This window comes from Neophocaena asiaeorientalis, unplaced genomic scaffold, assembly GCF_003031525.2.
Source record: "Neophocaena asiaeorientalis asiaeorientalis breed wild unplaced genomic scaffold, Neophocaena_asiaeorientalis_V1.1 scaffold461, whole genome shotgun sequence".
Classification (NCBI taxonomy): domain Eukaryota; kingdom Metazoa; phylum Chordata; class Mammalia; order Artiodactyla; family Phocoenidae; genus Neophocaena; species Neophocaena asiaeorientalis.
The window spans coordinates 2,545,929-2,567,432 of NW_020173230.1; the positions used below are offsets into that span (position 1 = coordinate 2,545,929).

Sequence of the window (21,504 nt, forward strand, 5' to 3'; positions counted from 1 at the left end):
GGCGGTCAGCCCTGGAGGCAGTGGCGAGAGGGGGCGGGAACAAGGAGAGAGCACGCACAGTTCTCGCAGCCAGGGTCTCAGCAGCCCAATCCGAGAGGCCTGAGGTCTGAAGGCAGTGGGGCGTGGCGTTGGCAGCTCCCGCAACTCGAGGCCTTCCAATGCCGGGCCAATCAGAGTGAGGAGGTGGAGGAGGCTAGCCAATCAGCGTGCAGGACAGGAGAAGCAGGGGGTTGAGGAGTCTCGCGCGGCTGCCGCCGGCTCCCTAGCTTCTGTCAGGGGAGCCGGGCGTGCGGGGGCGGCTGAGGAGGCGGGAAGGCGGCAGTGGTTGAAGGGGCGATTGCTGACTTGCAGGGAGGAGGTCCGAGGGGTTGAGCAGCCATGGTGATGGCAGCGAAGAAGGGCCCAGGGCCGGGTGGCGGGGTCGGCGGGGGAAAGGCGGAGGCGGAGGCGGCCTCGGAGGTGTGGTGTCGCCGGGTGCGGGAGCTGGGAGGCTGCAGCCAGGCCGGGAACCGCCACTGCTTCGAGTGCGCCCAGCGCGGGGTCACCTACGTGGATATCACCGTGGGCAGCTTCGTCTGCACCACCTGCTCCGGCCTCCTGTGAGTGGACCGGCGCGGGGGGAGGACCGGGAAGGAGCGGCGGAGAGTTGGCGTTGAGGACAGCGGGGGACCCGGGGCGAAGGGACAGAGCCGAGGTCGGGGGCGGTGGGGAGGCCTGGGACGCGCAGGATGTGCCGAGAGGGTCGTCTGCTGCAGGGGTGTCACGGGGAAGGCGAAGGGTCAGGGGCGACAAAAAACGATTGGAGTCGCGATGCAGGGGAAAGGAAAGACAGCGTGAGAACTGGAGAAACTCCCTAAAGGAGGCGAGGCGATCCGAAAGTGGGGAGAATTGAAGGAAACTGGGGTCGGGTGGGGGTTAGAGATTTAAGGGGCCAGAGAATGATAGACACCTTGAAAGGGAACTTCATGTAAGTGGAGGGCAAACAGGAAAGAGGTAGAGCAAGCTAGACTCAACATGAAGGGGTACCTTTCTTCCTTCTGGCTTGTGCCCATCCTGGATTGTGAGACGGAGAAACCAATTTAAAATAGGTAAGTTAACCCAGGTTGACAGCACAACGGTAATGGCAGGTAAAGAGCCACGTTCCAGTGTTCAGGAACAGATCCTAATCTTGCAGGGCTTTAGAATGCTACCCAGAGGGAGATTTCTTACAATTCTAAGAGATGAATGCTGATGGGTTGCCCTGTTAGAGAACTTAACTTTTCCAGAGGTTTGGGGGTCTGGATGAGCCATCCTTAAGTGTAATGATTTACACCTTTAAGCTCCTTGTTACCATGGCTTGCTCCTGGTAGTAACATCTGGCGACTCTTTCTAGATTTGGGGGGAGGGTGGGTTGTTGAATAATCTGCAGTGCTACCTTGGCACCGGCACTGAATTTGGTCATGCCTGAGCTAATTTAGAGCCACAGATTTCTAGCCCAGATTTCTGGTTATATAGTAAGGTTCTTTTTTCCCCCTAAGGGAGTTATCTGGTTAGATGCATGACTAACATTTGATACCAAGCCTGCATGTCTATCTTTATAAGCTTATCAGGGGCTTTATTTTGACTTTTTTAGTATTAATACATTAGTTTGGTTCGTTTCATTTTTAACTAGGAGCGCTTTCCTTGTTTCTTCTTACATCTTTAGGAGCTGAGGAGGGAGTGGTATTGTTCTTGCGTGACAGATGGGAGAACAGAAGCAAAGAGAGGTTTAGTAACTTATCCAATGCCAGGTGGGGGTTGCTGTTTTCAGCATTTGTTGTTCCATATTAGTTATGATCACGGCAGACCAGAAATGAGGGTCCAGGTCTCCTCATGCAGTTTAGGATTATTTCTCTATTCGATTCTTACTTCGTTAGCCAAACTTCTATATGTTAATCAACCTTACTTGTGTGTTGTGAGGATAGACTTGACTTCCGTCTAAGTAAAAGCATCGTGGCTCTTGGGATAGTGGTTTAGAACACGAACAGGAATGTGTCAAAAGTTGAGATAGAGGCTCAAAGGAAGTCAAAGGATAGAGACTCGAGACTGGGACAAGTACGTTGAGGAGAACAGGAGCAAAGTTTAGGAATATTTATAGTGCAGAGTACAAAGAGAGCAGATTCCTGAAGATCCTGTTATGAGAAGGCAAATCTGATTACAGAGTCTGGAGAGAAGTCAAAGGAAGCAGGGGGATAACACTGATGGCATATCAGAGTCTAGGTCCCAGGAAGCAGTGTTAACTCATTCCCCTAGTCAGCTGCCAAGGCGTGAAAGCCAAAACGCTGAATAAATGGAAAGTGCTGACATCATTATCATTATTTTATAGATCTTGGCTTAAAGTATCCCATAGACAACACTTCCCTTCTCTAATGAATGTCCCTCAATCAGGACAGAAGGAGGGCCAAGGGATCTGGCTCACATTAAAAACCCGGTTTCTTTTGCTGGACAAGTTAACTCCTTAAACATCAGTGCACAATTTGCAGAACTCTACCACTTCCTCCTGTGGTCATTATTGTGGAGCTCACTGGTGAAAAGTCAAACACCTGTGATCTGGACAGACAGTGGGTGGGGCTGACGATGGCCTAAGGTTGCTTAACAGAGAAGTACCTCAAGAGGCCTGTCTCTGTGGCGCACGTAACTTCCAACTAGGGGCTTAGCTCCTTAGGAAGCTAAGTTCCTATAGGACCAAGTGGTGGGAGTCTACCAGCCTCCCCCTTTTCTTTTAGTTTCAAAAGATTCTCGAAAGGACATTTTTGCTTAGTACTTTGGTAAAGCATTATGAGAATTACTCGGAGTGATTCTCAAGGTGGTAGACTTTAGGGAACGCATTTCGGTGGTTGGGAAATCAGAAGCTAGGCCAACTGTTTGTTAGCAGGAAGTGAGGGTAGAGTGAAGGGTCAAGAAGCTGGACCAATAAATGAAGCTGAACTGAAGGCATGTTGAGATTATAAAGAGACAAATGTCAGAAGAAACTCTACAAGAAAGCTTTAGTTGCCCTGGCTGTGACCGTCTGCCTGGGTTCTGGTGGTTTGGTACTTCTCCTTTGCTGACTGGGGTCGTAATAGCATGGACTAGGGCAAAGCGTGTAAAGCTTTAAAAGGGGTCTTCGCAAAGTATTACCAGTGCCCTTTGATGTACCTTGGGAAGGGCTGGGAGCTGGCAGGTGGGCCATAGGCAGAATGTGAGGTGGGGCGTGCTTACTGCTGGCTGTAGAGTAAGGAGGGGGCACACAGCCCAGCAGGCAATGGAGAAGCGTGGCTCCACAGTGACCCATACACCAGTCAACGTCTTAAATCCACATGGTTGCTTGCCCACAGATTTGGATTTTGTGGTGCTAGTGAAAATCGTAGTAGTAGGCCAATATCTTGCATCAGTCTATCAGTCAACAAATGTTTGTCAAGTGTCTTTGAAGCCCCAGTCGCTGTTTTAGGCACTGGAGTTGTGGTAATGAACAAAACTGACAAAGTCCTATCTTCATGTAGCTTGCATCCTAGGGGAGGCCTTGGACTCTAAATGAGTCATGAAATACATAATTTCAGGTAGTGATAAGTGCTACGAAGTAAACTAAAGTTCAGCATGGGCTAGAGAGTGATGAGAGCTCATATTCAGCTATGATGATAAAAAGAGAAGAAATATTCTTGCTTAAAATAAAGAGGATACTGAAGGAGAGGAAATTGAAGTATCATACTTCACACCATAGCCAGAGAAAGGAGACAGAGGCTTGGCTCTCTTGAAAGCCAGTTTCCTGTTGAGTGTGTTACAAATATGTCGACCACTTAGGGGGCTGGAGTGTTCTGGGGCAGTGAGCAGAATTGCCAGGGTTCCCATCTGGCTGGATTGACTGATAATAACAAAGTTGACTGTTCCAGCCAAAGTTGAATTTCCCAAGATCTGAAGAAAAATTGAGATTTTAATAGTGGGGGTGGGTATGGCTGTGCCTTCAGCTCTGCATATGCGAGCTCATTCTTTCTGTCTTTTTCAATGAGAAATTTTTTCTCAGCTCAAGCAGAAACCCACAGTGTTGGTGTGAGGGCCTGAGAGAGAGGCTGCTAATTTCTGCTGTTTCTAAATTTACATACATGCTGCCACAGTGGTAGGTCCCAAATTTGACCTAGTTTTATTCATTTGGTTTTCTTCCAATACCTAATTTCCTTAACCTGGATAGAGATCCTTTTACTCTCCCTAATCTATTCATGCACTTGTCTGTTCAGTTATACTTCTCACTCTTCAACTAGAAGACGAATCTGCCATTTGAAGCTAGGGGGGGTAAAAATTGCCACTGAAAAGGACTTCTTTCTAAAGCAGTGCCTCAGTGTTCCTTCTTGTTCTGGTTTGCTTGGATGCCTCAATGGAGAAATGAAAAGAAAGAAAAATGCCTCAACTTTTCTTTAAAAAGGAAATAGATGGAGAGGCCTGAGATCTCATTGGCATCTGGGCTAGGCACTATCTTTGACACCCAGTTTTTCAGCCAAGTATGTGACATGCTTCCCTGACCTGTCTGTCTGAGTCTGTCCTTTAATCCACCATCTTTCAGGTCTCAGTAGTAGCTATTTGTCTCTTCTACTTCTTTACAACTTTATTCTAACAGTGGGATTAAGTCAGGATTGAGGTGGACGGAGCCCTGGACTGGATGTCAAGAGATGTGCCTGACAGCTCTTTATTTGTGACAAGTTGCTACCCTTCTGGTGCCTTAGTTTCCCTGTCTGGCTCGCTAATAGCTGTTCCTAACCAAAACACTTTTATCTCCATGGAAGGAAAGGTATAGTATGTTGTTCAATAATTCAGTACTTTTCCATCTGTCTGGGCTGGAGAGGTAGACGTATGCCTTGCCCTTATTTTAGTCCTGTCCCTCCATCCCCTCGCACCTCACCTTTCTTTTTTAAAAAAAATTATTTTATTTTATTTTTGGCTGCGTTGGATCTTTGTTGCTGAGTGCGGGCTTTCTGTAGTTGCGGTGAGAGGGGGCTACTCTTCGTTGCGGTACATGAGCTTCTTGTTATGGAACACAGGCTCTAGGCGCACGGGCTTCAGTAGTTGAGGCACGAGGGCTCAGTAGTTGTGGCTCACGGGCTCTAGAGCACAGGCTCAGTAGTTGTGGCGCATGGGCTTAGTTGCTCCACGGCATGTGGGATCTTCCCGGACCAGGGATCAAACCTGTGTCCCCTGCATTGGCAGGCAGATTCTTAACCACTGCTCCACCAGGGAAGTCCGCACCTCTCCTTTCATATTCACTTCTGCCAGGCAGAGATGGACAGAGTCTCTAAAATTACAGATTTAGGCATTTTATTGTATAGGGCCTTTGGACAACTTGAAAAGCTCCTAAGAAAATAATAAATTAACAAAGGGGTGAGAAGAAAGGGGGCAAAATGTGAAAGGATTGAGATTGAGCCTGAAGAGGAAGGTAGCTGGTAGTATCAGGATTCCACGTGTCTCTACATGAGGGCAGCTGTTTATTATTGTCACTGAGGAAGAACTTCAGGAAATGGGTCGAAGCAGGGGACTTTCAGTTAGGAAGGAGTTCCCTAAAATTAGTGAAATTGACCCTGGAGCAGGGTAATGGGGAGCCTTCCTAAGAGGGACTCTTCTTGGTAATGTTTGGGTCCAAGATAAGAGCTAACCTGGTTTAGCTGAACCCTGCTCAGAGGCAGAGGAATGGAATCCCAGGGGCAAAGAAACACAATCTAGAGTGTATGAATTTGAACACAAATATTCAGAGGTAAGGAATGCCCGAGTCCAAATCTGGCACAAATGAAGGAACTTGGGTGCTGGGTAGAACTGTTTTTTTCCACTGTCGACCTGGCAGAACCCTTCTTATCTGAGCAGCTGAGCAGGTTTGAGGCTTCTGTGAAGCAAGATAGAAGCAAAACATGGGCCAGTTTGAGGGTGATGACCACAGAGAAACAAAAGATGTGGTATTTGCAGAAATAGTAGTATGCTTAATACAAGCAAAGGGAAGGGAGAGAGGCAAAGAGAGGGAGGATTGGGCAGACTTCAGGATCTCTGCAAGTCGCTTCACTTGCCAAGTAATTCAGAGTGCTTCAGAGAGGGAGTCAGAGTACTTCAAGTGCCCTTTAGGTGCCCTGTGAAAGAGAAACTGAAGTAGAAGAAGACATCATGACTGGGCTGAAGGCTTGAGCCCTAGTAATGTACTTGCCTTCAACTAGAAAAACTTGCCCTATTCTGGGCAAATACCTTTATCTCTATTTCCCCAGCTCCTCCTGGTTAGAAATAATAGAATAAATTTGCTGTGATAACCAAAGAGCAGTGCCTCCTTCAAGCTCTCACTTCTTCTTGTTTTGGGGAGAACCTGAGAGTTATGTTGGGGAGACTGGCTGCAAGTTGGAGAGTTGGGTCTGTTTAATTCCAGGCCAGTGATTCCCATCTGGCCCAGTGCATGACCCTGGTTTGTACCCGGTAACACACAACACTCCTAGACCATTTGATTTCGGCTCCTGGGAGGAGAGGGGCTCTCATTTCTAAATTGCTTCTCTTGGCCAGCAGTGGCCTCTCTATGATTCAGAGACAAACGCTCTGACTCATAGGCCGTGTAACTAGGCCCTCTTCCTGGGCTGCAGTGTTGCCTTGTAGACTCTCCCTGCCCCCAAACCATGGCTCTGGTTATACATGATCCAGTCCACAGACATCAAGGTCAGAGCAGTGCTTTTTGTACTGTGCTATGGAAACATCCTGTTCCACCAGATTCATTTGGCCCAAAGCACCTAAATCACTTCTTTTCTCTGCCTTTCCTTTATCCTTTCTCTACCCCACCTCAAAACCCCTCCAATCCAAGCTCAGCCAGAGGAAGTTCTGTTGCTCTAAGCATCCCCTCTAGACTGATGAGTGGGTCAAGTTCCCCACCCCCCACCCCTGCCAAGGAAGCACACCTCCCTGTTTATACTTTGCTAACAGTTCCTGGTTGTCCTGTCAGGAAATGTCAATGACCTTTTTGTGATAGGCTTAGAATCTGTTTTTCTAGTGTAAACATAATACATTTTACTTTTCCCATGACCATTTCTCTTCCCTCACTGCTGCATCCTGGTGCCACGTCCTCCCCCATCTGACTGTGTGCGCCTGCTGCATTGCGAAGTACCCTCTCCGGGCTCCTTGGCTCCTTCTTGGAAGCAAGTGATCGAGGACTAGGTCCTATAATTTTTGCATCCCCCACAGTGCCAAACGCAATGCCTTGTGTTTTATTTAGCAAAGTAAATATTTGTCAGTGGGAGGTGATAGGGCGGCCCAGGATCATAGGAACAGAGAAGTCTGCTCTGGCTAGACCTCGGAAAGGCCTGGCATTCCCAGGGGGAAGGGCACAGTGGTTAAGGTGAGAAAGGGCAAGGGAAAGAGTATCAAAGTGGGATGTCTGGACTGCGGGATGTCTGGACTTCAGGACCAAAACAGAACCAAGCCACTGGTAAGAGAGGCTTTAGGAGAGAAAACTGGAGTCTCTGAAATGCAATCAGAAGAGAGTCTTCAGGTCAAATCAGGTTTAAGAGCTATGGTTTGACACCGAGTTACAAAGCCTGGCTTTTGGTTTTCCCGGCTCTCATCTTTCCTCAGGGCATCCGTCCTCTTTGATATTGCTTATCTTTTAAAGGGGTATTTTGAAACCCATCCAAGTCTAGTAGCAAAATTGCTGAAAACGCCCCCAGTTGTAGCCTCCAGTGTCCCTCCTGTCCTTGGTTAGAATCCCAGAATCGGTAACTTGTCCAAAAGAGCAGCTGTCCTTCACTGTTTACCTTGTACTCTGTCTTCTGTCCATTGTCCCCGCCCAGGCTGCCTTCACTTATGCTAACCCACGCACTGCCGTTCTGCCAGGCTCGCCTGGGCACCTGTATTCATCGTGTGTACCTGTAAGCCTGCATGTGTGATTTCTCCACCTTTCCCTAAGATTTCCATCTGGTAAATTTTGTTCGCTTTCCTGAGGGCGTCAGCCAGGACCGTATCCTAGAGTTACTTTTATTTTCACGTCTTGCTTTGCCTATTTTTTCCAGAGGAGTGAAAACCAGAAGAGGGCTTATCAGTTGAGACTGTCTTTCTTGCATGTGCCCATGGTCTTTCACTCCTGACCCCAGCGTCTAATTTATTTGTTTTGGTTCAGCCAGTTGTGTTTTCATGTGATGAGGGCCATAGGTTCAGACTAGAGTAAAACTGAAGGTAAGGAAAGGGGAACCTCTGAAAGCCTGCCTGGCTTGGCCCCAGGCTCCAGTTAGAGCACTCTGGAGGGCAGCTGAGTGGGGGCGAGGAAGCCTTCTCAGCTGTAATCTCCACAGGGCATCTGTGGGCAGAGCTGGACTCCCAGGGAGTTAACAGAATACACAGAGCTGGCACAAAAGCATCCCTACAGGGTATATGTTCCTGACTCATGCCTGTCTCATACTCATGATTGAACCTGACTTCCTCCTGCTTCATTGAAAGATCTAGAAGTGAAAGGAAGTCTGGAATACTTCTTTTCCCAGAGATCACTCCCTAAAAAGAGAGGCCCGGTTCATCCCTCCACCACACCGCCCTCCTGTGTAGTCAAGAGGGGGAGCAGCCAGCCTAGGGACTCTTGTTTCCAAATCTTATCTGTGTTGGTATTATCAGGGATAGTCACGGGCCTTCATTTTTGCTTTCCCTCATGTATGAGGGATTTGTGTCTCCATGGGCTCTGGGACCCTGAGGATGTGCTATAGGTCTCAAACAGTGATGAAGCAGGAAACGGGAAGTGCCCCCATGCCAGAGTTCCCAGAAATACCCCTCAGCCTGAACACCCAGCTGCTGTGGTCTAAGCCGAGGTAGAGGAGGCTTCTGGATGGGCAGGCTCTACCTTTCTCTCCAGAGTGACTCGGGTTCCCTGTCTCTCATGAGAAGCCTCCAGAACATTCTTGCCTCCCTTCTTTCCTTGAATTAGGAAGTAGCTTCAGTCAGAGAGTTTCATGTACGTGTGGTTTTATCCTTTACCCCTCCCTCTCCTCCCATAAACAGACCTGCAGTGCTAGTGGCATTCTACTTCTCTTTTTTTCTATTTGTCTCCCACAGGAGAGGCCTGAACCCCCCTCATCGTGTCAAGTCCATCTCCATGACAACTTTCACTGAGCCTGAAGTAGTGTTCCTGCAATCCCGTGGAAACGAGGTGAGCCACCCCAGACGGAAGGGTTCCAGGCTGCAGTTGCCCTATCTGTCGGTGGAGCTTTGCCTCAAGAGTATAGAAAAGCCCTACAGTTTTCTTTTTTGTTCGAGTTTCTCTTATTTTTTAGTACGTAAGGTATCTTAACTTATGTCCAGGTGTACATTTACAGACAGTTATAAAATTTGGGGTTTGTCCAGGCCCCTTGTTGGAAGAATCAGGGGAAGAAGCAAAATCTCTGTCGGGGGTGGCTCCTGGGCACTCGAGGGGGGAAATGCTCCACAGTGATGAGCGTTCAGGGTTGACTGAGCCAGGCCCTCCAAGCAAGAGCTCCTGGAGCCAGCTCTGCTGACTGGAGCCTCGGCAACTGGGTCTAAGCCATGTCATTTACTTGAAAGGGAGTTAAACCCCTTCTCCAGCTAAATCTGCTGGTGGGAAGATGCCAGCCTTGGTGTCAGCAGTACCCCTAGCTTATGGGTGACAGACTTAACTTGGAGGGTGCAAACAAGGGCCTCTAGGGGGTGTTCTGGAAGCTACAGTTCTGAAAATTGCTCCTGACCCCACCTCCATCCAAATTTAGTCCCCCTTAGTTCTCATGGCCCTCTGTTTTCTTTCACAAGATGTGTCACAGTGTGTCATTATAAATGTATTTTTATTTATCTAAGGCATGACCTCCCCGTTAGATGATCCACTCTGCGAGGACAGGGATCATGTCTGTTTTGTAGGTGTACCCAGATCCTCACATTGTGTCCATGCTCGATAAACGTCTATTGATAAATGAGCTGGAAATGGTTTGACTCCCATTTCATGCTTTCTGCCTCAGTTCCTCTGCCACCTGACTTCATTCCTTTAGGTTTGCAGGAAGATTTGGCTGGGTCTTTTCGATGCTCGCACATCTTTAATACCAGATTCCAGGGATCCTCAGAAGGTGAAGGAGTTTCTCCAGGAAAAATATGAGAAGAAGAGATGGTAAGGAGGAGGAAAGAGATTGCTCTGGAGACATGTGTCCAAGACACACTTCATCTTACAGTCCAGTTTCCAGAGCTGAACTGGGGCTTCTCTCAAAGGCTAGACGAGGGTTGAGTCTGTTCCCTTCAGATTCAGTTAGGGCCGAATTCTGACTTCAAAATAACAAAGGTACAGGAAAGAACAACTTGCTCTTGGTCACTAACCTTGCAGATTTGATGTCCCCTCTTTTGGGGAGACAGTAGACTGGTTGGAGGGGAGAGATATGGCCCCCACTAGGGAGTCTGGGTTCATTTTTATAGCTCAGCTGATCTCATTTATGGAGAGAGGTGACTGGGAGCACATGTCCTCTAGCTTCATGCTTTTAACCCGTGATTCATATGTCCCCTGTTTTCCTGCTGAGGAAACAGCATCTCTGTTCTCTCTTGCCTTTTCTCTCCCCAGGTGTCACTTCCTATTGTTCGATTTCTGGGGGGTGGCGGGGTGTGTACAGTTGGGGGTAACTCTGGGGTGGAGAAGAGAATTCAGGGAGCAAGGAGACTGGTGTGGATAAAACAGAATTTTGGAGTCCCTTCGGGGGGCGGTCCTTGGGATAAAGAAGATACATCCGGAGTAGAGACCGCATCCACTGGAGTGGAAGGGGATTTGATCAGAAGGTGCAGCAGCCGGCAGGATAGACCGTGAGCACTTAGAAGGTGAGGTGGCAGAGAAGGAGGAACCTGAAGATACTCCCAGGAAATAAAAGGGGACCCTTGAGTAGGAAGTTGGAAAATAGGATCACCTGTTGCTCAGCATGACTGCAGGTGTTATTACTTGAAACCCAGATGGTTTGATGTGTCAGAAAGAGGAGGGAGAGATGAGGGGAAGACCGGCACAAGCCAGAGCCAACTGAACATCCCTGCAGGAAAAAAATGAGCACCTGACAGTAAAGGGGAAGCTCAAGTTAGGCAGAACTTTGCTAAGTTGCTAAATTCCCTTTAGTTCAAAAAAGAGAATCAGTAGGGAAAGTGAGAAAGGACTTTGACTGCTGTAACCTGTGTTTTGTCAAGCACCTAAGCTGAGCAAGGTCCAAGGTTTCACCCCTCTCCTCTTAGCCTTACTGTTCTTTCTCCAAGGTATGTCCCCCCAGACCAAGTCAAAGGGCCCACTTATACCAAAGGTGGCGCCTCCACCCCCGTCCAGGGCTCCATTCCAGAAGGGAAGCCCCCGCGGACACTTCTGGGGGATCCTGTGCCATCTCTCTCGGCTGCTGCCTCCACTTCCAGCCAGGTAACTCTCAGATGTGCCCTGCAGCTTATTTTGGGATTTGGGAGGCAGGGGTATCAGTTTCCTAAATCCAATTGCCTGAACTTAGCAGACGACGGTCCAAGAGGTGTGAGCAGGTTCTCAGCCTTGCTGTTCCCATGTCTTGCATCTCTCACCTTGGATCTGTATGTTTTGGAAAAAAGACCCCAACAGGAAGTGGTATTTAGGGAAGTCAGAGTATCAACTTCAAACGTGACCATTCCTCCAAGGAAAAACAGGGGCCAGGACACTGCTTCAGGCGCCTGGGAAAGATGAGGAGGGGCTGTTGGGCGACATCCCTGTGTATCTCAGGGTTGCCTTGACTAACGTGCTCTAAAATATGTGGTTCTGGGAGCTGCTGCACTGAGAGGACAGAGGAATTAGGGATGAGAAGGGCTCAGGCACCTTCTGCCCGGGAACCCTCTTGGTTGAGGGTAGTTTCTGCCTCTCTTCTCTCTCCACTCGCCTATCTGGGGGCAGCCCGGGGAGCCATGCAAGGGCCTGGGTCATGGCTGGGATTCCGAGTGCTATATGTACTGCCTTCTCCTCCAAGTCTGTCAGTCAGTCTCAGCCCCGGACGTCCCAGCCCCGGAGCTCTCAGCCACCTCCCCCCTCCTCGGTCAAGAAAGCCAGTACTGACCTGCTGGCCGACATCGGCGGAGACCCCTTTGCTGCTCCCCAGGTGGCACCAGCTTTTGCTGCATTCCCAGCCTTTGGGGGTAAGTGGGACTTGGGAAGAGAACCTTCCTACAACATATGTCCCCATCACACAAGGAATTCACTCGGCCCTAGCTCTCTGCACAGGAATGAACGTGATGGTAATTCTGAAGTATCACGGCTGGGAGGGTGGGGGTCAGATGAGTACAGCCGGGATTCGTTTTGGGAGTTTGACCAGAAAGCATGGCAGTTGGGGGCTCCCAGCTCTCCCTCTTAGAGCATTGGAAAGAGCCTTTTTCTTAGTTTCTCTCTGTGTTAAAGTGGGGCAAGGGGATTGTCACAGGTTCCATTTCCCCTGCCCTCTTCCAGAACATCAGCAGTAGCCAGTAGAGGGTGGAACAAAGTGATTATCTAGTTTCCCTTTTTCCTTTTTAAAGCCCTTCCCCCCAGCAAAATCTTTTTCCATGATTCCGCCTAAACTAGGCCCTGACAAAAATGTTAATGCCTCACGGAGTAAGGATAAAAAATGGGGAGTGAACTTGGAGGCCTCTGAGATGCCCTTTCCCCCTGCATGTGTCTGGCTCTCTGCCCCAGGCTCCTGCCAACTCCCTCTGAAGAGGACCCTGCAGGAAGGCAGATGTCCCATTGAGCAGCCCTTGGCCTTCAGAACTAGTCCGTGTGATATGGATTACATATACATCATATATAAACATAACCTTTATATTCTCTCCACCTATAGGCCAGACGCCTTCCCATGGGGGCTTTGCCAACTTCGATGCCTTTGGCAGTAGCCCTGGCTCTTCTGCATTTGGAAGCATGCCTCCAGCTGGCCAAGCCCCGTTCCAGGCGCAGCCAGCACCCCCAGGTAAGCTCTGCCCCTCTGGCTTCCTTGCTTGCAACCGTGACCCACTGTCCACACCCATACATCACCCTGCATTCACATCCGCACCCACCCAAAGTACCGCACAAAGAGGAGAAGCTCCAGGAAAGGATGAGGGCAGTCTGATGGGGTTCTTGTCAGGAAGAAGGGGCTCTGTTCTCTTTCTTCATGTAAGGAAATGGCTAAAACTGCATCAGGAGTTGTGCAGGCTATGCACTAGGAGGTCGCTGACTGGGAAGTAATGGAGACCCGAGTCCTAGAAAACATGAGAATGGACATGACCTTTCCCTGAGAGGGCCCCCAGGGCAAGGTCTGGATCAGCATCCTAGGTGGTCTCCAGAAGTCCTCAGGCATCCCTCTTAGAGCAGAAGCCTGCCAACACTGCATCGTGTTGTTCCTGTGGGATGGAAGGAGAGTCTAAAGGCCCCGAAAGCACTCGGTCCCTCCCGAAGCTCCCAGACATCAATCAGGCTTCAGAGCTTTCGGGCTGCCTCCTTCCTTTGGACATCCTGCACACAGGAGGGCAGCCGGAGCGCTGTGAGGACAGATGTCTGGGGACGGCCAGTGACTGACACTCTCTCTCTCCTCCCCACCTACCTGCCCTTTCCCTGCCCCACCCTCACTGCCAGCCAGTCGGATGCTAACTGGAAGTCACAGCTTCGGTAAGTTATTCCTCCCACTCCACAGCCGACCCAAGGCAGAAGCCTCTGTCTCAGGTCCTCTGACCCTAGAGTTTTGAGGTCTGGAAGGAACCCCTCAAATTTAGCCTTTAACAAAGGAGGCAGTTAGCAGTTTCCCTAGTCATGCAGCCCACAGCCCAGCAGAGCCCATCCCACAGCGCAGACTTCCTGACTCTCTGCTGTCCACAGCGCCCCCGCCTCTCACTGTTGCTCTTGTCTTTAATTTTTTGAATGGAACAAGAAGAGACATTTTATATTGACAGAATTTAAAATTCACAACAGAGTTCTCACATTGTGAACTTAAAGTAACTGACAGAGTAGCCTTGAAATCCATAAAGCAAAAACTATTAGACAGAAAGAAAATCTGATAAACCAACAGATGGAGACTATAATAGATTCTCTCACAAGATTCATAGGTGGAGTAGATAGACAAGGAGGGAAGAGAGTTGACCATTTGAGGAACACTTTAACAAGTTTGACCTAAGAAGTATAAGTAGAACTTTGTAACAAAAATACAGAATATATACTATTTTCAAACATATAACCCTTTTATAATTTGACCATATACTGGGAAACAAAATCTCCATAAATTCTAACAAGGAGAAATTGTTATGTTATTCTATATAACATGTTATTCTATATAACATGTTATTCTGTATGGTAAAAGATGTCCTAAAAAATGTCCCCACACAATGTTTCATGTCCTTAAAGGCATGAAGCAGATGAGGAGAAGACACTTACAACATGGAAAACAGACAAAAAGCTAATAACCATAATGTGCCTTTTAAACTCCTATTAATAAGAAAGACTAGAATAATGGACAAGGGATAGAAGCAGATAATACCCAGAAAAAACATGAAAATGTCCTCAACCTAACGAATCAGGGGAAACACAAATTAGAATAAGATAGTAATTTTGCACATTATATTCACAAAATTTTTAAAGATGAATAATGGCCAGTATTGTGTGGGGAAATAGGCCCTTTTGTATGCTGTTGGCAAACATGTATACTGGTAGAGGAATAATCAACTTAGCAAGAGGGGGCTATTCCCAGGAATGGGATCTGGAAAGGAAACAGCCTATTACAAGGTGGTTATAAACTGGCTGGTTGAGAGATGCATTCCTAGCGCAACTGATCAGTTTAAAGGGAGTGCTTAAAGTGCCAAGCTTTAAAGGAGAGAAGGGAGGCATCAGCCCCGGAGCCATCCCAGGCTGAACCTGGGATGGACCGTCTGTCCAGTGTCTGCTCATCTCAAGAAGCAGACAGCCCACGGCCAGACCCAGAGCTCACCAGCGCTGACGGTGCTTGGGGAGCACCCCCGTATCATCTCCATGAGGAAAGAAAGATCTCTGTTTTGCAGCTGAGGAAACTGGCTCAGCTTGGCCAAAATCAAATGTGTGATCAGTGGCAGATCCCATTCATTCCCAGCCACACCATGACCACGAGGGTGTTACTGTGAGTGTGACGTGAGGAACCACTGGGGAGGAAGTAGGAAGATTTGGGTGAGAGATGGATGTCTCTTCTGACAAGGCTGGTTGTATTGTTATATATCTGAGGGGGAGTATGGAGAAGGGGGGTTTCTAAAAGTGCAGTTTCCCCTGAAACTGTTAGAAGGCAAGTCTACTAATCCAGCTGTGTGGAGTGAGGCTCTGGCAGTGGATAGGAAGCAAAGGAGCACAGGTATTGGGAGCGCCGGCCTCCTTTCTGAGGACGCGCCCTCGGTGCAGGGAGCCCAGCCTGCCTGAGCCAGGGCCGGCTCTGCCCTCTAGCGCCGGCCAGGAGGCGCACAGCACTCTCTCCCCGCCCTCGGCGGAGAGCCTGGTCCTCTCTGAGGGGAGCACCCTGACCCAAGGGCCCAGAGCAAGACTGAGGAGTCAGACCCCAGTAAGGACGGGGAGCTGTGTCCGCTGGGAAAGTCCATGTACCTCGAGTCCGTTGGGCAAAGGAAAGGCCTGGGGTCTGAGAAGCCAAAGATCCACCACCACCCTGGTGGCTTCCCAGCCTTCCTCACAGCCTGTGGGTGCGAGAGGACTGAAGACCAGGGCTTGCAGTGGCCACAGCCTAGCACTGTCCCTCAGGAAAGCCCAGGGGTTGGGGAGGGAGAGGGGCTGAGGAGAGCACTGTCCCCTGAGTGCTGGCTCTCAAGAAGCAGCCCATCCCTGGAACCTCGCAGGCAGGCCCTGGGCACTCGGCTTCCCTGCTGGCTTCTCGGCCCTTCCACGTTACAGCCGGTCCCCCATCCCCATCAGGTATGCTCTGTGCCTGGCACCAGGAAGATACCCTTAACAGAGGGGTTTGGATAAACACAGCAGCCTCACCCTTTAGAAAAGGAAGATCCACATTACAGTTCTGAGGTGCTCAGAAGAAAGCCCAAAACTGTACTGACAAGAAACGAGGGCTGAGGTTTGAGGGGACCAGGGAGCAACGCGGATTTGAGAACCACCCCGACCCTGCCATTTCCTTCCTTGCCTCGTGTCTTTATCTTTTCCTTTCCCTCTTCTTCCTCTCGTGTCTGAGAAAGAGAAGTATCTTCCCTTGCGAAGGTTACCTCCCTCGTCCTTTCCCACTTCCTGCAGGGCTTGGTCCCATCAGCTTTCCTATCTGAATTTCACCTCCACTTTCTCCACCTCTACCGGCATGTCCCCTTTTTCCCACAAATACACTTCAAGTTCCCATCCTACAAAATGTCTCTGCAGCCTGACCCATGCTGGTCTCTCGTCTCACCTCTCCACAGCTGTGCCTCTGGGGAAAGGGGTCAGTAGCCTTCACTTACTTATCTTTTATTGTCCTGTTTTCTCTTTTTTTTTTGTACTGAGCATTTTATGGCATAATATACAAGCTGTTCTGAACCTCGATTTTCCTTTAACCTAACAGTACTATTAGGGACTTCCCTGGCGGTCCAGTGGTTAGGACTCCACACTTCCACTGCAGGGGGCATGGGTTTGATCCCTACTTAGTAGTACATTAAGAGCTTCCTCATTCTTTTGTATAGCTGCACCACTGTTCAACTTCTGTCTAGACCATAATTTATCTGCTCAGTTCCCTGTTGTTGAATATTTAGGATGTTCCAGTCTTTTGCTGTTAAACAGTGCTGCAGTTAATAACTCTGCTTCGGCACATTGGCAAGTTATATCTGTAAGGGAATTCTTGGCAGTGGAATTGGTATAGTGGGGACCCAGTTGATACAGAAATAAACAAAAATACATCACTATAAATATGTCAAGTGCTAGGAAGGAAAAGAACAAGGTGCTAGGAGAGGAAAACCAGGATCAAACACTGGAGTCAGGAAGGCCCATGGAAGACATGGTTCTGTTAAGCCTGCAGGGTGAGTAGGAGTTAGCAGGCCAAGGCCATGGGCAAGGCCTCTTGTTCAAGGCAGCGTGGAAAGGCCAGAGCTGAGGGCTGTGGGTCGGGCCCTTTCTACTCGTGTTTACCATCTGAGCCAGCCATCCTGTGTTTCCTTTGAGACCTTGTCTTGCTTCTCTGACCCTGGAAGTAGTATCTTATAGGTATGATAAAACCTCACATTTGTGTTATGCTTTAGAGATTTCAAAATACTTTATCTCAGAGGGCCTTTACAGCCACCCTACAGGGGGCGGGGTTGGGGAGCAAGAACAAAAGTGGGCTCCGGAGAGTGAGAGAGATGGTTTGCTGAAGTCACAGCGGTAGCAGGTGGCAGAACCACAACTGGAATCCAGTTCTTCTCCTTCTGCCTGTTCAGCTGTTCCTTCAGCAAACCCTTCCGGAGCACCGTCAGGAGGCGGGCACTACGTAAAGTGTGTTTCCCTTTGGTAACAAAAAGTCTTACAGCACTCAGAAAAATCAAGCTTTTCCCCATTTGTAGCCTCATTTTACCCTCACTGTAGCCCAGAGTAGTTGGCAGGACCCCACACTACAAATGAGACTTAGACACTCAGATAAAGAGGCTTTCTTAAAATGACAGGGCCTCAGGCCTCTCCCTTCGAGACCAGGTTGCTGACTGGACCCTAACCCTAACCCTAACCTGCCCCGAGGGCTGTTCTGTAAACTTCCCCTGTGAGGCTCTTCCATGTTGACTATGAAGACCAGGGAGGGCGGGAGAGCCCTGCTGTCGGCCCTGCCCCGTGGGCAGTGTGTCCCAGCCCTGATCTGAGGTCCTGGCGTCAGGGGGCTCCCGAGAGGGGTGCAGGCGGCTCAATGGGAGTGAGAAGGGTGCTGGTGAGGCCGGAGATTTATGCTCAGCACCTCCAGTGCCATCTCCGCGTTCCCCGAGTCACCCAAGTGTCCCTGAGCCTTTCTGCCCTTCACAGCTCCTTCCCCACCCCTCTACCTGCCCCTTCATATGATTTATTCATAAATGGAAATGCTGTTTAGGCAAAAGACAGACGTTTCCATCTCTTAAGGAAAAAAATGGGAAGTGTAAGACAAACTAGAGCAGGAGGGACGGTGACCTGGACGAGGAGGAAGAACTGCTTTTCTCTCTGCAGTGGCGGTTTTGAGCGCTAGGGAGATTGAGAAGGGCTGAGTCTCACATCGCCTAGAATTCTCGGTGGGAGACAAACCCTCCTGAACTGGGTGATCCGATCCGGGGGAAGAACGGGCTGCCTCAGAGGACCCCGTTTGTGCCATCCCTCCCCTCCCCTTCACTGCACCTCTGCCTCCATCTCTCCTGCCCTTTCCGTCCTGTCTCATGCCAGCACCCCCTGTTTTACTTCCTGTGCCTGCCCAGGGAGCAGCCAGGGGACTCCATTTGGTGCCTCTCCTCTGGCACCTGCCAGTCAGCCCAACAGCCTTGCAGATACGGGCAGCCTCCTGGGACCCGGGGCATCAGCTGGAGGCATCCCTAGCAGGTAGGTCCAGATGTTGGGGAGCTTGCCATCAGGCAGGAGAGCCGGCCAGGAAAGCCTGGCCTTGCTTATACCAGCCCACTCGGCTCCTCCCGTCCGGCAGGACAGAGTTTGCCATCTCCTAGTTCCTTGCCCAGCTCACCTCCTTGGTGCTAGATGATGTGCACGCCGACTTTTCTCCCCATATCACAGCATGTTCGGGATGGCCAGCCAGGTCCCCACGCTCCAGTCGGCCACCACTGGTGGAGGCGGAAGCACAGGGCTCTCCTTTGGAGGTGAGTCTTGCGTGTAGAGACCCAGGGAGGGAATCTAAGGCCAAGAGGAAATTGGGGACCCTGGAGGGAGGGGAGTGGGGAGAGATGCACACCAGGATTTAGAGGAATGCTCAGTTATCACGATATTAACCAAATGAGAGAAAAATAACCAGCTCTTCATCCCTCCTCTACCCCATTCCACCCTGAGCAGCCTTCAACCCTTTCACCACACCTGCTGCTCACGCCCAGCTGCCTTCCACCAACCCTTTCCAGCCCAATGGCTTGGCCACAGGTAAGCCTCCCAGACTGTCCCCTGGCCCTGACTCTCTCCAGAGTCACCAGCCCAGGCCAGGCCGGTTTAATTTCCAGTCCACCTAGTGGGCAAAAACTAGAGGCCCCTAGGTCACCAAATCAGAATTTTGGAGTTAGAAAAGACAGGCTGCCCCTTCCCTGAACCAGTTCCGAAGGGTTAATGCTGACTGGTAGTGTGGTGATTCTTTTTTCTCCAACCCTCAGTTTCCCTCTGGGAGCCCAGCCTCCTTCCCTTCTGTGTCCCACCTGAAACCATGGCCCTGTTTCCTGCCCTTCTCAGCTGGAGTCCTGTGGTCTCCTGCCCCTCCCCAGCCCCTGCCTCTGCTTTTCTCTCTCCAAACTCACACTCACGCCCCACTTCGTTTTTTTGTTTGTTGTTTTTTTGTTGTTCCTCTAAAACCTTCAGGCCAGGAAGAGAGAATAATATTTGCTACCAAGCTGACCCACGTGGCAGGCCCAACACTTAGGGCTTTACATCCGTTATTTGATTTTCACAGCAGTCCGAGAAGATAGGCATGGTCCCCGTTTTAGAGATGAGAGAACTGAGGCAGAGAGGGCTGGTAATTTGCTTTGATTTATGCAGTTTAAGAGGGGGCAGAAAGCTGACCCCATGATCATAACTACCCTGCTGTCCGAGCCACAGGCCACAGGCCGGAGAGGGCAGGGTTGACACGATGCTTGGACGCTGAAGGGTTTCGTGCTCATTTCAGGTACTTCCACACCTCTGGGTGGCGAAAAACGATATCCCATTTCTGTGTCTTGGAGGGACTTAGGAAGAACTGTTCTCCTGCCCACCTTCCAGAACCTCACCTACCTCATGTCCCTCCCTCCCTCCACAGGGCCAGGCTTTGGGATGAGCGGTGCTGGGCCTGGCTTCCCCCAGAAGCTGCCACCCACCGACCTCAGTGACTCAGCAGCAGAATGGTAAGGGATTCAGACTGCGCCCTCCTTTCTTAGCCCATTCCCACCCCCAGGGACTCTGCTCTGTGTGTGTGTGTGTGTGTGTGTGAATATTAGAACTACGTATTAGGGAGCCAGACATCTGAGCTAGTTCCCTTTTGGACCAGCAGGGGGAGACCAGGGAAGCAACAGACCTGCCTGTGTCCTCTGACTGTTCCACAGGTTTCTTCCCCGCGTTGGGGAGGCCCCCACTGGCTGCCCACCTTGGGATGTAACTGGGCCTGCCCTGCAGGGAGGCGGGCGAGCTAGGCAGCACTAGCCCCGAGGGGCAGGGTTCCCGTCAGCTGAGTTTTTGCTCTTCCTGCCAGGCTCTTCCTTCGGAGACCAGGGATCTGCCAAGCTGGGGCAGAGGCCACTGAGCCAGCCAGCTGGGATCTCCACCAACCCCTTCATGGTGAGTGGCCGGTGCAGGGCCCGGGCCTGGTGTGGGTGTGGCCTTTCACTCTGGGGGTTGGGACAGAATCCTTCCAGGAGAAGAGGGCAATGTGGGGCGGAACCACGCCCCTTCCTCGTGAAACTGCCTTGGCCCAGCCAGGGATGAGTGGGCTGGTTAAGGAGCCTCTGCACTACCCGCCCCTCTGCTTGCCTCCTAGCTCCCTTACTTTCCCTCCTCCCTCAGCACAGCAATTTTGAGGGAGAAAGGAATCCTGAGCTGCATTTCTTCCGTGGCCTCCAGCCTTTCCTCCCTAATCTAACAATTTGTGGTGATTGTTTCTTTCCAGACTGGATCCTCATCAAGCCCGTTTGCCTGCAACCCTCCAAACACCAACCCATTCTTGTAGCACTGTGTCCGGGGGGCTGCTCTCTGGGGCCCCTCTACTCCCTGGAGCTCCGATGACCACTTGCCTGTGGCAGTTTTGCGGGTCTGAGACCAGATGGGTCTTGTTTCGCAGGGTAGGGGTCTGGGGATGGTGGAGGTGCTAATGCTTTGCTTGGGGCTTGCAGATAAAAGGGCAGCTTCCCGGGTCAGCAACCCCAAGGCTTCCTCCTTCCTCCTCCAGCCCCCACCCAGGTAGGGGGCCCGGGAGGCGGGCTGGCAGAGCCTGGCCTAGAGGAGCCTTGGTGTTTTATTTTTCAAATTACTAATTATGATGACAAGAGTCCTCCTCTCCTGCCCCCAGCGCTCCCTTCACTCCGAACCCTGTGGGCAGAGGAAGCTGGGGGCACAGGCTGAGCTGTGCTCCTTGTGGGAACAACTCCCCACTGCCCAGCTGTCTAACACTGTTCTCCTCGTGGGAAGAAGCACAGTGGGGAAAGCAGGGCGGAGGTGGGGATGAGGCGTGCATGGTGTTGACATGGGATGGTGATCAGACGGGACGGGGAGGTCCTGGGGAGCCAGAGTGCCCTTGGTGCCCTGGCTTGGGACAGCACCCCTTTCTCCATGTTTTTGCTTCCCCAGCTCCCTCAGGATGAGTAGTTTTACCTACATACTTATACATGCCCAACTTCCGTCAAGCACTTTAGTTAGCTGTGGTGTCATGTTTGGATACCAGTGTTTTATATTTATACATAGAGAATTTTCTAATATAGCCTATTATATATATATATATATATATATAT

General features: G+C 50.3%; 1 protein-coding gene across 3 annotated transcripts; it reads left to right on the plus strand.

The window, feature by feature from the left end:
- The first annotated feature begins 244 nt into the window (after positions 1 to 244).
- Positions 245 to 21,498, plus strand: AGFG2 (ArfGAP with FG repeats 2). 3 transcript variants are annotated; one of them, XM_024745456.1, is made up of 12 exons: positions 246 to 599; positions 9,037 to 9,130; positions 9,978 to 10,093; positions 11,206 to 11,359; positions 11,928 to 12,093; positions 12,771 to 12,896; positions 13,541 to 13,573; positions 18,301 to 18,421; positions 18,611 to 18,693; positions 18,884 to 18,964; positions 20,253 to 20,338; positions 20,667 to 21,498. In XM_024745456.1, exons 1-12 carry the CDS (start codon positions 379 to 381, stop codon positions 20,724 to 20,726), a joined length of 1,341 nt encoding a protein of 446 aa, XP_024601224.1. In that variant the 5' UTR covers positions 246 to 378; the 3' UTR covers positions 20,727 to 21,498. The 3 variants fall into 3 exon arrangements, with proteins under 3 accessions (XP_024601225.1, XP_024601224.1, XP_024601226.1); XM_024745458.1 differs by lacking the exon at positions 246 to 599 and adding an exon at positions 942 to 1,088; XM_024745457.1 differs by lacking the exon at positions 13,541 to 13,573 and having other exon boundaries at positions 245 to 599.
- The last annotated feature ends 6 nt before the right edge of the window (positions 21,499 to 21,504 follow it).